Raw genomic sequence first — 17,349 nt, forward strand, 5'->3', positions numbered from 1 at the left:
TTTTATTACTCCTTTTGGACTTTATCAGTATACTGTTCTGCCATTTGGTCTGATGAATGCACCTGCAACGTTTCAACGAGTGATGGACCAACTGCTAGGGTCCATAGAAGGAGTAGGTGTATATCTGGATGACATAGTCATTTACTCTACGTGGGAAGAACATCTGAAGATCCTGAGGAAAGTTTTCAAGAAACTAAGGGAAGCAGGACTAACTGTCAACCTAGAGAAGAGTGAGTTCGGGAAGACAACTGTGCAGTATCTTGGGTTTGAAGTTGGGAAGGGCCTTTTCGCTCCAGTAAATGCTAATGTAGAGGGTATCCATAAGGCTACCCCACCTACTACTAGAAAACAGCTACAGAGATTTTTGGCCATGGCAGGATTCTATCGACGTTTCTGCCCGAATTTCTCAGCTGTAGTAGCCCCCTTAACAGACTTAACTAGTCCCAAAGCTAAGTTTGTTTGGACTATAGAATGTCAAGAATCCTTTGAGAAGGTAAAAGCCATTTTAACTTCAAGACCAGTACTTCGGGCTCCAGACTTCAATAAGAAATTTGTGATACAAGTTGATGCCTCTGACTGTGGAATTGGAGCTGTATTACTTCAAGAAGATGAAAGTGAACTTTTGCATCCCGTATGTTTCGTGTCTTCGAAATTGAAAAAGCATCAGAAAGTGTACTCCATGATCGAAAAAGAAACTCTCGCCTTAATCACAGCATTGAAAAAGTTTGAAGTGTATGTGAACAGACCCAGGAATGAAGAGATTTTAGTGCTGTCTGATCACAATCCGCTCACGTTTTTACAGCGGATCAAGAATCACAACCAGAGACTCACTCGGTGGTCTCTGTGCTTGCAACCCTATAATATTAAAGTACAGCATATGTCAGGTAAGAACAACGTGGTTGCTGATTACTTTTCCTGTTGTGAATCGTTGGATTCAACCCCAGGATAACCAATCTTCTGGGGGGAGGAGTCTTATGCTGTGGTTTTCATAATGCAGTAATCTCCCCATGGTTATGTGTGAGTTGTTGTATAACTGTATGATTTTGTATTCAGATGCGCATATGCCGTAAAAAAGTTAGCATAAGGTTGCAGTGATTAAATGCTGTGTGGTTTGAGAGAGGACATATGCGTGGTGTGTAGAGAGAGAAGGGACAGGGAGCCCTTGTTCGTTGTATAGGGACACAATTTGTTTAGTCAGTATTCAAAACTTGCTGGAGTTATGCATTCCTATCACCTTCTTGTATGACTCCATTAGTGTACAAGACGTTATGGGACTCGATCAAAACAATGTTGGGTGGAAAATTCCATTACGAAAGTTGCCTAACATCATTCAGGAATTTTCTATGAAACAATGTTTTCTATTATTATTATAATAACTAGAGATTCTCTTGTTCTGAAACGATGTAATGATAAATATTATTGTTAACTGTAATTCCACTTCCTCTCTAATTATCGTTTTAAAGAGTTTTTAAAATAAAAACCTCGTCTGGGACCTGAACATGCACTCGTATAGGCTATGCCCTGCCGCATCTAAGATGCCATTATGAAGGGGCAGTGAGACCAGAAGCCGCGTTGAAGGGGGATGCGTTTCCCTCTCTCTCTCTCGCTCGTTCGCTCTCGGGACTACGAATGTCCTGTTGTAACATAATTGATATTTTGGTAGACAATGGTCACTCATAACCTTTAACTGTTTAATTCCTTAGTAAATGTGTCTGAGTTATCTGAACAGTGTATGTTATTAAGTGTGTGTGTGTGTAACGGCGCCTGATTAAAAACATGAAGCATTGGGTACTAAGGTATTGTAACATGATTATTGGTTTTTAGTGCACTAAAAATAATATTTACAGTGATTATATGTAGACACCTTGTTCCTTTTTAATACTTTTTCATGTTATATGTTTTATGCTTTGTCTTTTGAAGAATTTTATAATTACTTTTATGTTTGCTGTTGCCTTAATTTTTGCTTTACATTTTTTGATATTTAATTTTTTGCAGAGTATATTTCTGTGTCTTTTGTATCCACCTTTTTATATGATTGATTTATTTGCCTTATTTTGTTTAACACTTGGGAATTAGAATTTTGGTACTTAATTTAAATTTTTCTTGAATAATTTTTTGATTAATTAATAAATTTGATTTAATTTTGACTGATGATTAATTCAGATTTAATCCAGTTTTGTTTTGTTTTCAAGTAGTAATAAATTTCCCTGAGACTGTTAATGTCATGTATAATCTTTGAATGTAGAAATAAATTTTTGTATTTAAAATATTATATCAGAGTTTCATTCATTGACCCACCAGTAATTTTGATTTGAATTAGATATAGAGTGGTAAGTGAGATGTTTTCCTTCAAGTAATTGAAGTGAGCTCGAACCAGGGAAATAAATAGAAATACTTGAACTTTTATAATGTTAATGGAGTGACGCCCTTAGATTTTACCTCACACCTGTTTAACAAACTTAATCTGCTTTCTTTCATGATTGATAAGTTTTATAAGGGATCACTGTTGCCTTTAGAGAAATCAATCGTTTTGTATGTGTGATGAGGGTTCAGGTGTCTGGCTGTTGTGAGGTAACTATAATTGTTTAATAAATGGTAAGTTTGGTAATCAGATATCAAGCACTTAGATACCAGGTTTGGTTTGAAGGATAGACACTGGACACTTGTCACAATATATATATATATAATATTATATATATATATATATATATATATATTATATATATATATATATATATATATATATATATATATATATATATATATATATATATATGTGTGTGAATGTGTATACATACACATACATGCATACACCAGTTGTTGCATACAGCATATACCTAGCATCTTAAATGTTTTATTTCATATACTTTGATCATGCCAATAACTTTTAAGAGAGAAAATGACATTGATGAAATACTATCAAGAATGTGCCTGATCAGCTTTCATATTTTGCATAACATTCCCATTTGGTGTTCCTTGCAGCTTCCCCAGTTTTGCTGTTTTGTTTAAACTCCACGTTCATCTGTTTCCTGAAATTGGTCTCATTTTGCTGTCTAGAGTCTTTAACATTTTTGTGTGGCAGTTGCAAATCAATTCCAGTCTTTATAGTGGCCATTTATAACAACTTTTGTTTTATTTGCTGTCAGATTCACTAGTATTGTACATATTATTACAGTAGGCTATCCATATATTTGCCATACTAATTATTTATTGTTCTTCATTTTTGCTCATTGCTGAGTAACAAAAAACGTTATGAATTTGGATGACTATTCAAGTTATGGCACTGAATTTAAGAAGGCAGTAAAATTCAATGATTTGTTGAGAAAATTGCCTTGAAACAATTTTAATAATAGAAATGCTGTTTAAGAAATTTCTAAGCAAAATAATTGGAAGATGGATGTCTTATTTGGTTAGTAGACTTTGTCATGTAGATTGGTACTTGACACCGGAAATCCATTGTGTTATTACAGGTTTTTCCTTTTCATTATTTAAAATACAGTATAGTTATATCTCTTAGACATTTTTGTTTACCCTTGGCACTAAGCCACCTAGGTATAATTTCATCGAGGTAGTAAGCAACAAGACTTGGTATGGGATTGTGTTATATAATTTATAAAAATTGCTGCTACATGTTATACATACCATTTACAGTTTATTTGCTTATTGCTGTATCCTCATTCATTGTTTTTCATTTGTAATTACAATTAAACTATTCTGGAAATGATTGATGAGTGTTTGATTACAATAACATTCAGTTAATGTATTTACCAAATGACATTTTTGAATTATTTGCTGTTACTAAATGACATTCTGCATGTGTGTTTAATTTAGTGCACCTTAATATAGTGTAGTTTGTTTCCCAGAAAGTTAGGATGATACTGAAGGTAAGGATATTGAAGCTTTGGGTTTCAACTTCTCGAGTTATTCCAGGGATGTACGTGTGTGTAGAGTGCAATAACCCGTTGTTCTCTAGTCGAGCTAAATATGAACACCACACACCCTGGCCAGCATTTACTAAGACAATCAGTTCTTCATCTGTATCGAAAGTATCAGAAGATGGACGACCTGGTGCTTTAAAAGTAAGATTTTGCCTTTTTTTTTGATGTACCATTAGGTAATTTGCTAAGATTAGGTAAGTAATGAACAATAATTGGTGGTGGTATTCAAGTAATAAGACATTTACTGTCTTTTAGGAATGTTTTTAACCCTCATTCATGTTTTTATCATTACTGTTAGGTCTGTTTTAGGTGCTCTGACTTTCACCAACAGGCCCCTATTGCATAGTGCCATGCTTGTAAATAGCCATGGCTGTTTATACATTCTTTTACAAGCTTCGATGATGGCAAACTGCCATGGTACTCTTTGCAACACAGCATACTGCAGTTTTGTCTCATGTTAAAAGCACAAAACATTGTATTTGGTATGTTCAGACAGGTCAGCCTCATGCTGTCACTACACTTCATGTCATGTTAATTTGATGACTTTGCAGCATTTGTTTTACTGTCTACCGTATGCAAGATAAAAATCTTCTAGGATTCCCAACAGAGAAATACCCAAAAACTCGAAGATTAATTTGACTAAGAATGCGTAGCAACTGGATTCTGCCCATGATATATATTTATATTTATTTATATATTTATTACCTTGGCTCATGGTTTTGAAGCATCAAACACAAAAAAAAGTTGTTCACACAGTAGTGCATCTGCAATACATGGCACTGAGCAGTAGATAGTGGTCAGTGGAAAGTTGTGTCTGAAATAGGCTTTGCTCGAGGTATATTATGTTTTGAATAGAATAAAAATGTATTATTTATGCTCTTGCTGTTTATTATTGAGATAAACAGGGTGTTATATTTAGTTCACTTGATATACCTGTAAGTTAAGAACAGCCCTAGGAGAGCTGTTAATCAGCTCAGTGGTCTGGTAAAACGAAGGTATACTTAACTTAACAGTAGTAATGTGAATTGTTATCCTTTATATACTGTACTGTGTATAATTCACTATGCACTGCAGATGTATATGGTTACTTTTGTAAGCATAGGCATGGAAAGAGATATTCAAGAGTGGCTGATCCTTAGGTTACCAGTACAAGTTTTTAAAGAACATTACCATTACAGGCAGTCCCTGGTTTACAATGGGGTTTCCGTTCCAAATCTGCGTTGTAAGCCAAAAATCGTCATAACCTGAAGTACATATCGTCGAAAATTGTAAGAAAACCTTACTTTTAATTATTTGGGTATCACGTAAATGATGTACAGTAAACCCCCCGTATTCACAGTCTCATGATTCGCGGATATCTCTCTGGAATGTATATAGGCAGTCCCCAGTTTACGAAGGGGGTTCTGTTCTTACGCCGCGTCATAAGCTGAAAATTGTCGTAAACCAAAAAATCGTCAAAAATCCTAAGAAAACCTGACTTTTAATGCCCTGGGTGTATTGAAAATGATGTAAACTGCATTTTTATTGAGTTTTTCATCAAAAAACCCTCCAAATTTTTATTCTTCTGCCATTTTGGAGCCATATTTCTTCCGTTGGATCAGCGTACGACGCGTCGTAACCCTGGAGCATGCATTGTAAACCTGGAAATAATTTCTGATGAATATATCTGAATAGCGTCGTAACCTCGGAACGTCGTAAGCCAGACTCATCATAAACCGGGGACTGCCTATATACACATTATTCGTGGAAAATTCGCCCATTCGCGGTATTTTCCACTGAGAAATACTCGCTAATTACTTTATTTTCATATAATTACATGACTGAATGCACTATTTATAAAACTATTAAAATACTCAGGTATAAACATTTTTAGACTTTTTTTTGTGTTTGAACTCTCAAAATAGGCAGTTCTAAGTGTTTTTAGAGGGGTTTTAACTATTCGTGGATTTTAGCTATTCTCGGGGGGGGCGGGTATGCATCCCCCGCGAATAGGGGGGTTTACTGTAAACTTCATTTTCATTGAGTTTTTCATCCAAAAACCTCCAAGTTTTTAACATTCTACCCTTTTTTGGAGTCATATTTCTTCTGTTAGATAGGCATTGTCAGTGTTTTAAACCCGGAACATGCGTTGTAACCTGGGAAATAATTTTTGATGATGTAATTGAAGAGCATCGTAAGCTCGGAATGTCGTAAGCCAAGCCCATCATAACCCAAGGACTGCCTGTACTATTATTTTTATATCAGATTATCCTTTTATGGAGTTGTACTGTGGAACAGTCTCCCTGAGTATGCCATGCAGTTGGAACTTCAAAAGCTCAAGCAAAAATGCAATGCAGCACTATCCAAATACAATTCTCCTTGCATTTTAATCATTAAGTTACATTTTTATCTTTATCAATTTGCTAATTTATTAATTTTTTTTAATAAGTGAGATCTCTTCTTTCTGTATTTCCCCTTAACTCCTCTTACTTCTTTCTAATGAACACCATATTCTTTGGAAGCTTGAATTGGAGTCTGGCTTTTATTCAGACACCACCTGTAAGAAACTTGGAGCCAGTGAACTACTGAACTATTATGTCTGGAGTCATTGAGTTCTGAGGAGTTACAGAGTCATGAAATGCAGGACTGAATCATTAGCGAACCAAAGCACTTACTCTTCATCCGCAACAGAAGCGAGTACCCCAGTTGATCACTCTTTTCACCACAAGTGAAGAGGATTCTTAGTCTGGAGCATCATCTTTTTTCTGGGAGTGAGTAATAACATGACCAGCAGATACAAGAAGGCTAATTCAGAACAAGTCCAAGGATTATGAGTCAGGTTCTGAATGAACAACTACTGAATGGTATTTGGAAACTTAAATGAAGCAAAATTATGGATAGCAGATTTCCTGTTTTTTTTTTTTTTTTTTTTTTAAGCCAGAGATAAAAGAACTGCCCTAATTTCATGATTCCTGACTTTCAAGTTGGATGCCAGAATGAGTGTTTTTAGGTGCAATCTTCCTAAACTTTCTGGTGGATGAAATTAAGTCAGTTACCCCCTTTCTAAAAGCTTTGGTCTTGGTAAGATACATCCTAATGAGTCTTACATGGCAGTGAAGAAATCTTTGTTCCAAAGCTGAACAGGTATGTATAGAATGATAAATGAAGGTAAGTGATGAGGTTGGGGAAAAAGCTATCTGAGTATTTTCAGGCTCCTAGGACAGGCAGATACTTTCCCAGTGAGAAATGTGGCCTGAGAGAGCCTGTAACTCACTCACCTGCCTAGCTGAGGCTAGGGCTACTAAAGGGATTTTGACAAAGGAAAAATCTATTTCTGAGGGAGGCCCTGTGTCACCTGGTGAAATTCCCATCAAGCACGAATTTCTAGGTATAGATATTGCTAAATATACCAGAGAAAAAAGCTATCAGGAATGCTGGGGTTACTACCCCCAGATCGAACATCTATTATGAAATAGACGTCGGTATAGATAAGGGTGAGTGATTGTTGTCACTGCCACAGGACTGCACTCTGTAGACATCCCAATGACAAAACCCCGGAACGTGAGGAGCCGATCTAACGCCCGCACTCACCTGCCCGCCAACCGACGACCCCAGCGCCATCGGTACTCATTCCAGGCTAGCACCCCCCACAAGCTTGGTATGCCTATTCGGGGGGGGGAAACCTAGATTCTGGGAGGGTCACCGGGTGACACAAGGCCTCCCTCAGAAATAGATTTTTCCTTTGTCAAAATCCCTTTTCTGAGCTCGTCCCTGTGTCAGCCAGTGAAATCATGACAGAGAATCATACTAAGCTTTGGTGAAAGTCTAAAAGGAACGAACAGTTAGGTGAACTTGTATAAAAACACTATTACTGAAAATAGTTTTAATTATCCCCAAAACATGATTAAATACAAAAGGTATAGACAGAGAAACTGAGTTATAACTAGGGATATAATTAATACCTCAGTAAAGGACATGAGAAACAACTATGTACATAATTAATACTATGGTGGAAAGGTACCAAAACTAAATAAACGACAGAAAATTTATAAAGGTACCTCCGGACTTAAAACTAAATCACAATAAGTATAACATGTCGCAAACTTAAAAACTAACACCGCAAGATTGTACATCATAATATCAGGAGCCAGGCTGTGAAGCATGTCTGGTCCAGGAGAAAATGGCAGGGCAAGTAAATGAGGGAGGCAGGGGGGGGGGAAGGATAGGGATTAAAGGTTAATTAAGGCGGAGGGACAATGCTCCCTACAGCCACCGCAGGGAACTTCAGAGCTTCCAGTGATTTCAGATACGTAGTGGCGTTTAAACACTGATGGAGATTTCCAGCCCGTATACTTCTTAAGCTCGTCAAAATTCATATTATGAAAATAATTAGTGGAGGTAGCCACTGCTCGGATATCATGAACCTTAGGAACTGAATCCGGGTTAGCTTGCTTAATAAAGTATAGAATTTGTTGTCTGATAGCCTTTAAAGAAAGCGTTCCTCCTTTTCCCTGATAAAAGAGGACCAGACAAACATTGAGAAGTTCTCCGTAAATAGGCCCTCAGGGTAGCAACTGGGCATAAAGACAGGTCTTGTGGAAGAGGAACAACCTTCCAGGGGACCACCTATCCTGAGGGTCTTCATTTTTAATAAGAACCTTTGATCTGGGAAAGCAGAACTTCTCCTGACGGAGAAAATCCACATGATTCGCACCTCTAGAGAGAGCAGACAGTTCTGATATTCTGGCACCTGAAGCTAGACTAATTAGGAACAACGTCTTCCTTAACAGATTCAAATAAGAACATTGATTGTTATTAGTTTCTGAGGCTAATTTTAGAACATCGTTAAGAAACCAGGAAACTGTATGTGGACGGGTCGCTGGTCTCAAACGAGCGCATGCTCTGGGAATGGACGAAAAATATGAATTTGTTAAATCAATCTTGAAGCCATGCAAAAACACCTTTTTCAAAGCTGATTTTGCTGTGGTAATGGTGGCCGGAGCCAGACCCTTTTCAAACAGTGACCTAAAGAATGATATTGCCAAATTCGTGGTCATGACTTGAGCTTCAGATTCCTTCAAAAAGATGCCAACTTTTTTTAACTGCTGAATCGTACTGTCTGAGGGTAGAATCTCTTTTATCTGATTCCAGAAACAGAGTATTAACGGGATCAATATCCGCACCTCTCTGAGCGGCGAATTTCATAAAGTCCATAAAGCCAGGGCATTCAGAATTCTTGAGGAAGCTGACACAGTCCGTGTTTGTACTATTTGAGTCAGCTGTGGCCTGGGTATTTGATGACACCAGAGTTTGAGCTCCAGAAGAAGAGGGAACCAATTGCTCTTCGGCCAGTTGGGAGCTACCAGGGCCACTTGACCTTTGAATGACCTGAGCTTGTGCAACACCTTCATCAGCAGGTTTATTGGCGGAAACAGATAGATTTTCTGCCATTTGTTCCAGTCCACTGACATTGCATCCGTAGCGTGAGCTCAAGGGTCCAGGTTGGGAGCAACATAACAAGGGAGTTTGTGATTGCTCTCCGTGGCAAACAAGTCCACCCGAAGGCCCGGAACCTGACGGCGGATTCATTCGAAAGAAGCCTTGTCCAGGGACCATTCTGACTCCAGCAGAGTTGCCCTGGACAGGGAGTCTGCAGTGACATTCCGGACTCCTGCTAGATGGGTAGCTGACAGGTGCCAGCCATGTTTCTCTGCCAGGGACAAAATGGCTATCAGCACTTGGTTTATCCGGCTCGATTTGGAACCCCCTCTGTTTATGCAATGTACCACTGCTGCGCTGTCCAGCACCAGCCTGATATGAATCTGGTTGGTGGGGCAAAGCTTTTTCAGAGTTAGAAACACTGCCATCGCCTCCAAAATGTTTATGTGGAACTGACGGAACAGTGTGGACCATGTACCTGTACCTTTTCTTTTGGTGAGTACCCTCCCAGCCGCTTTTTAACGAAGCGTCTGTGTGGATTATTAGAGCTGGGGAGGGAATTGAAGGGGGAACTGACTAAGAAAGACCCTTGACTGTGGACCACGGCCGGAGTCTTTTCCTCAGCACCGGAGGAATTAATGACACCTTGTCCCTGAGCTTGACATTGGCTCGTCTCCGCCACACACTGTTTATGTCTTTTAGTTTTGCTTTTAGGAGCAGATCTGTTACAGATGCGAACTGCAGAGAACCCAGGATTCTTTCTTGCGTTCTGCGAGAGGCTTTCCTGCCTTTGAGGAAATGCCTGGTGGCTTTGGCTATCTCTCTCCGTTTGGCTGGCAGAATAGACAGTTTGTGCGAGTCCAGATCCCACTGGATACCCAGCCACTGAAATCGAGCCTCCGGAGTTAGGCGGGACTTCGCCCTGTTTATCTGAAAGCCTAGGGATTCCAGAAACTCGATCCCTATGGCCGTAGCTCTCCGGCATTCCCCGGCGTTGGATGCCCAAATTATCCAATCGTCCAGGTATGCGGCCAGCGATATCCCCTGGGACCGTAACTGCTGCACTACCGTTTCCGCCAGCTTTGTGAAAATTCTGGGTGCTATGTTGAGCCCGAATGGCATGACCCTGAACGAGTAGGCTTGTTTCCCCAGTCTGAAACCTAGGAAGGGAGAGAAGTTCCGCGCAATCGGGATGTGATAGTATGCGTCTGAAAGATCTATAGAGGTGGTGAAGTAGAGCGATTGTAAGCATGCGAAATTTGTCGATTGTATATAAAGATTGAGACGTGACAGATCCAAGATTACTCTTTGTTGACTGGAGTCTTTCTTGGGAACACTGAACAGCCCCTGCCTTGAAATTTCAGGTGTCTCACTTTCTTTATGGCCTCTTTTGGAGTAATTCCGCAAAGTCCCCAGAGCTTTGGAAGACGGTTGATGAAATCTGATCAGAGGGGGGCCCTTGATCCAACTCCACCCCAAACCTTTGAGACTATACTGTGGGCCCACGGACTGAAGGTCCACTGGTCCCTGAACAGGTGAAGTCTGCCGCCCACCTGATTGGTCTCACTGGGAAGGTGAAGGCTTGCCTCCTCTACCTCGGCCTCCTCTCCCCGGGAGAGGGATTGCAGCAGCCTTGCCTCTGAAGGAGGCTCTTGCTCTACTCCTCTTGTTCCTGGCAAGGCCTAAACGACCCTGGCCCTCAGGAGGGTTATACACAGGAGACGTTACGAAGGTAGGTGCGGCAAGGGAGCGCTGAGTTGGCTGCACCAGCACGAACTGTTGAGGCTGGGCCTTCGAGGTAGAAGGCTGGCCAACTGGCGAGACAGGTACAGCTTGGACAACAGCCTGTTGGTGTTGTCTTCTGTGCCTCCTGTATCTCTTACCAGGCCTGTTTTTGGGGTCCGGCGGACTGGGGCTTTCGTTTGAAAGCAGGGATACCCCAGCGGAGCGCAGACTCTGGTTAGCCCTGGTTGCCTCAGCCAGGACATTGTTGACCTCTCCTTTGGGGAAGATACTAGCCCCAGAAGGAGCTTTTCATGAGCTTGTTAGGCTCATGTCTTATGGTAGCGTCGGCGAAGATGTATTTGCGGCAGTTCATCCGCGCTACCATGAAGTCAAACAGGTCCACCTGAAATCCTGCTAACAGAGACTTGTCGGGACCTGGAAGAGTGGGCTCGTAGTACATCACTGAGGTGGATTCCGCCAGGCACAGGGAGTTCAGTGATCGGCCAGCCGACACCTAGTCTCAAACTCTGCTTTCAGGAGGGCTTCCGCAGTTTGGGAAGCTGCTCACTGAATAAGGTGGATGCACACCTGGGTCCAGCTTACCCGACGTAAAAGTAGCCGGGCATCCTTCCAGAAATCATCGCCTCCGGGAAGATCAGTGAGGTGGGATCAGTCTCCCGGAGCTGAGGCGACGGCTTACCTTCCGCATGCCTGGGCGGTCGCAAGAGCCATCTTAGTCATGCAAGGGGTTGGGACTCTATCACCTAACGAGAACATCGTGAAGTTGCCCCTTGAAGGGGTCAACTTCGTGTTCTCTGCCTGCCACTCATTAAATGTGCGCAGCAATGTAGACTGCGCCTGGTCCCTTGGGAAGATGACTGTCTCCTTCGGGACCTTATCCGCCCTCACCCAAGCTTCCTCCGTCAACCTGGCGTAGCCTGGGTGGGGGGGCAGGTCAGGAGAAAGAATTCCAACTCCTGAAGCCTGCGTGCCTAAACCTCGATCGTTAGGGTATCTTCATGGCCGGGAGCATGAAGGGCCAAACGCCAAGGATTTCCCTTGTCAAATGGAGGGAGGGCGGAGGCATCCGAATGGGGTAATGTACCGCCAACCCCGGAGCGCATGAACCCGGAGAGCATACTCTCCTGGCTCTGCAACCTCTCCGTAAGCTTGTTGAGCTTAGCATCCACCTCCGAGGTAAACTTCTCCGGATCAAAGGCAGGTTGGCGAGGAGGGCTAGCCTTAGCTGCCCTCGAACTCGCTCCCTTAGCAGAGGGAGTGGCCTTGCTTGTGGAAGCCACCGGACTAGTATCCCGTGGCTTCACCGGAGGGAAAGGGGTTGCTTTGTGGGAGGTTATGACTTATAGCTCCTTCGCCTTCCAAGACTTCTTCAACTTGGGGACAGCCGATTGCGACCACCTGTCCTCCAAGTAAGAAGACTTTGGAAACCCTGAAATGAAGACGGTGGATGAAGCGGAATCAAAAAGGGAGCCCGCCCCACTGCCTCACTTACCTCCCTACCTACCTCCTGGTCCTGTTCTGTATTCATCGGCTCCAGGTCAAGGTTTATGGCCGCCACTTCCTCCGACACCGCCACGTACAAATTCTCGTCCTGGGGAGGCTGGGTTTCTACCTGGATCTGTTCGATGAGAGGAGCGCGACTTCTGATGGAACAGCCGCTGAGATCCGGCGCTGGGTAAGCAGATTATGGATGTTCTCGCCCAGAACATATGGCTTCCCCAACGGAACATTCTTCCAAAACCAGCCACCCAGGCCCGAAGGGGAACCCAAGGCCGCTGTGGGAAGTTTGGTCGGCATGGAAGAGAGCAGGGACTTAATAACCGAAACGCCAGTGAAGAGATATATAAGCAATATATCAGGAACATAACGCATTTGAAACAAGTGAGGCAACCAGGTAAACTAAAGGCAGTAACTATAGGCTTACCGACTCGTCCTGGATAAGCTCACAAAGAGCGAAGCAAACCTCACAACCGTCCGGGTGCCACACGATGAGGTCGTCCATCCGGACTGCACAGCCCGAATGGGAACGGCAGACAACGTGCCCATAGGGCTGGTGCAGCACTGCAGTGCACCCGGCCCTGACAACGCACTGTCTGTAAGTGGTAGACGGTATATGAACATACTAATTTAAGGCGCTACCGGAGCAGAACCGCGGAGATAGGACCTTAAACTATAGCAGGTAATGGAGCATGCTAATTAATTTATACCGGATTCCGCGGAGCATTCCGGCGGACGATAAACCAGAGCAAAACATGACACACTAAATTAAGGAGCGCCGGAGATAGTTTGACGGAGTAGGACCTTAACCTAGGATCATGCAACTCTTAATTGTAAAATCAACTTGAAGTATAATTACTGCCGGAGTCCGGCAGTAAGTAAATGGTTAACAACATAGATAGCAGTACACTGCTGGTCATAGTGTTCCGCGCGCGACCCCTCCGAGATCCTGTGCCTCCGTCACTTGGTTACAGTGGGGAGGGCGGGGTAAATCATTACCCCCAGTTATTATTATTATACAGCTAGAGAACTAGGTGTGACTAAGGCCAACCTACTGAAAACCAAAACCACCGGAGTGGTAACAGGTAAGAAGGCAACGGGAGGACCGGGGACGGCGGAGCGGAACCAGCTAGGAAGTGTTTAAACCCTGAAGGTGATCGGGTTCAGCCCGACCCGGAGGAGAGCGAACCAACGAAACACTAGCCAAGTGGGTAACACCAGAACGGAGGCCAGGAGGGTGGGTGACTCTCAACTGGGAACGGACTAGTCCCCGCCGGGTGACAATCGAAGAGACCGACGTCCCACACGCGGGGAGATGACACACCACTAGCAAAGTCAGGAAGGCAGTACTTAGAAGGTGGAATCGAGAGTTATGTTCAAGTGGACGGGGGACACCCCCATACACTGACTGTAACTTTCACGGGCGCCAAAACAGACGATCGACTTCCTACACGCAGGGAGACTCATGACACTCACCAAAAGTACTAGGGGAGGATAGGATAATAGCACTAGTCTAAAGCAACGCCAAACTCTCACCCTCCTCTGAAGGCGCAGCCCAGACAGTAAAAGGGAGGAGAGAGGAGAGGAAGAGGGGTGGAAGAGAGAGAAATTCCTGGAACGCAGTCCAACCAACAACCGACACATAGGGCAGAAGGGCAATGCATAAAGAAGATCCCCTTTTATTTTTCCCTCTCCTCATTAAAGGGAGGAGGGGATGGGGCTTCAGATGCCCTAGCAAACCCAAAAACGAGCGGTAAGGGCTGGATGGAACAACAAACAGGAACTCCCTCGACCAGCCTACCCCTCCTCCCCGCCCAAGCGACATAGTCGGGAGAGATGGGAGCTAAGACAATGCCAAAGCCTAACCTGAATAGCCTAACCCACCGATTGGAGCGAGAGGGCTAGGCTAGGATCCCCAATTTCTGATAAGTACTGCTAAAGTTAACCAATAACAACATAAATACACGTAATATGATCGAATATACAAAAATATAAGAACTTGTGCTAAGCGTATAGCCTAACCGTGCGAGGCGAACAGGAGGTAGGCAGCCAACTGGCTGCTCCTGATGCCGAGCCCGGACCACAATAAATCCAAAATTATCCATGTCATCCATTACACTACAAATCAGAGAAACTGACAAAAGAAAGCACCACCTTGGAGGGGGAATCTACTCACGCGAGAGCCTGGTATAAGCTATGAATTAATTGTAAGAACCAAAATAAGGGGAGGAAGCCTCCGTGAGGAATGACGCTAATCAAGGTACCAGGTATCGCCCGACAGATAAACGCCTCCAAAAGGAACTTCTTGAAGGGGAATTACGAAACATGAATAAATTGTAAACGACCGAGAGAAACCCCTGCAGAAACGAGCTGGGGTGTACCTCAAGGTCATCATGGTAGAGGCGGCGAACGCCGGGAGCGCCGATATATGACCCTGTAAATATTAACTTACGGGCCAATAACAGCCTCACTGATAATAAAACCCCACAAGAAGATGGTACTTAACTTCATAATGGTGAAACTGCTTGAAGACATGGTTAATCCAAGCAAATATGGTCAAAAACCAGCACAAGAAAAAGCCTTCTTAAAGGAAAACGTGCTAGAATGGAATGAGTACAGATGGCGCTGGGGTTGTCGGTTGGCGGGCAGGTGAGTGCGGGCGTTAGATCGGCTCCTCACGTTCGGGTTTTGTCATTGGGATGTCTACAGAGTGCAGTCCTGTGGCAGTGACAACAATCACTCACCCTTATCTATACTGACGTCTATTTCATAATAGATGTTCGATCTGGGGGTAGTAACCCCAGCATTCCTGATAGCTTTTTTCTCTGGTATATTTAGCAATATCTATACCTAGAAATTCGTGCTTGATGGGAATTTCACCGGCTGACACAGGGACGAGCTCAGAAAAGGTATTGTTTTTATTGTAAGTCTTTGGAGAGGAGCAATTTCCAGGGGCTTATACACTGAACTGAATAGGCATTTTAATAACAGCAACAAGTTCCAGGATATGGGGGTGAAGAGTCCTACATAGAGCTTCCTTCTCAAGATTGGCATGTATGATGAAGCCAACTGGAGAGCTTAGGTCAGTTACTAAGCTTTCAAATACCTGCAAGAAGGCAGACCAGTAACCTTTGATGGCAGAGACAGACAATTTTCTCAGTATACACTGAAAAGTATAGAGTTTGCTACTTTGTGGATCACTGCCCTGCCTATTACACCAGAACATTGCCTATTTGACTTGATATAGCCTGACTGTAGATTGTTTGCTTGTGTCATCAAGGTGCTATAGAATAGCCTCTGTATGGAGATCAAGGAGGATGAGATTGTGTAGTATCTCCAAAAGTGAGGTTGATAAAGTAGCTTCTTTCAGTGCAAAAGTGCCCTTGTGGTCATTGCTGCAGTTTAACCAACATTGGCCAGACTAAGGAGAAGTGTTAGTACCCAACCTACCTGGTCTGGTAGGACTGAATAGTAGCTTGCAAGCTTGTGACTGAGGCTGGTAGCAGCGATGCAGGGATAACATGACTGGAAGTACTTGGTCCCTTCTGCTTAACTTGGCGGCTACTAACTACTACACTGCGCTACCACAGGATGTATCTAGAGATTAGAGTAGTATGTGATTATCTCTCCCCAACAGAATCTCTGCTGTCAAATGACACATTGCTGGAAGTTTGGTGCTGCCTTTGTGTATATATCTGTATGATTCTTATTGTTTGGAGTGAATCTTACCTACTGGTAAAGTTAGATTATATCTTCGTGTTGTCAGTTGCTGTCACCATAAATAAACAAAAGAATAACTCTTGGCTGGTGCAGTTGGGTTGTTTGTAATCACCTGTTTTCCCCACCAGGTGGCATTAGAATGTTTGTGTTCTTGTCAGAACTCTTCCTGCCATCTCCATGTTCACATGGCGTGATTTGGCTGTAATAGTTTTGGATATTTCTGGCAGTGTTTCTCCTGTATGGCATTGTTTAATTTTTCTTTTGAGGTATGTCATCAACAGCAAGCTGAGATAGAAGCATTAGGCTTTATAGGAATGAGTTCTGCTTTAACCAAATGTGTACGGGTAGCCATGATGGATATATTGTGTGTGCTACCTGCAGAGGTAATGATTGTGATTTTTCCTGTCATTGTGGCGAGTGGAAGGAATGGTCTGATGAGAGATTGAATAGTTTTGGGAAGTACTGGAAGATGTGAGAGGCTGCTAGGTTACTTGGGCAATTAATTAGGTATGGCCATAAGTCTACTCCATCAATTCTTTCTTCCGGTGTATCCCCTTCTCTCACTTCTCCATCGCCTGACATGTCTAATTTCTCCTTCCTTCTGCTCCATGTTCTAATGCTCACTGTATGGTTCAGAAGAAAAGAATAGATAATCTTGAAGATATTAGTTTGCTGTTATCATCAGTTAGGCATTTAACCAGGTATATGGTGGTTAAAGATTGCAGTTCCCCCCCATAGTGATCAGCTTTTTCCAGTTTCCCCCCATGAGAGAGAGGTGATGAAGCCTCCTCCTGCCTGTGGCCCACTCCCTGGACTGGCCTGCAATCAGCTGGTCTTCTCCGCTGAGAGAAAACCTCTCTCTCAACTGTCTGCTGTCTCAAAATAGACATGTTCTATGAAAGATTTATTTGGGAGAGTTAAGTGCTCACACCAACTGACTCGTGCATTATCATCACCTAGCAAGAGTGGTGGTGAAGTACATTATATGATTTTGTTATCTAGGGATTTTAGACATAGTATTCCAGTTTCT

The 17,349-nt window shown here is 42.9% G+C and overlaps 1 protein-coding gene across 2 annotated transcripts in view; it reads left to right on the forward strand.

The window, feature by feature from the left end:
• The window catches only part of LOC136833049 (methionine-R-sulfoxide reductase B1-like), a 99,967-nt gene that overhangs the window by 47,722 nt on the left and 34,896 nt on the right, over nucleotides 1–17,349 (forward strand). The window contains exon 2 of one of the 2 annotated variants that reach the window (XM_067094700.1): nucleotides 3,931–4,079. The exons of the other annotated variant lie outside the window; for it this stretch is intronic. Within the exon in view, the coding sequence (XP_066950801.1) occupies nucleotides 3,931–4,079 (149 nt within the window). The remainder of the gene's footprint in view (nucleotides 1–3,930; nucleotides 4,080–17,349) is intronic. 2 annotated transcript variants of the gene reach the window in all.

Source organism: Macrobrachium rosenbergii, chromosome 4 (assembly GCF_040412425.1).
Source record: "Macrobrachium rosenbergii isolate ZJJX-2024 chromosome 4, ASM4041242v1, whole genome shotgun sequence".
Taxonomy (NCBI): domain Eukaryota; kingdom Metazoa; phylum Arthropoda; class Malacostraca; order Decapoda; family Palaemonidae; genus Macrobrachium; species Macrobrachium rosenbergii.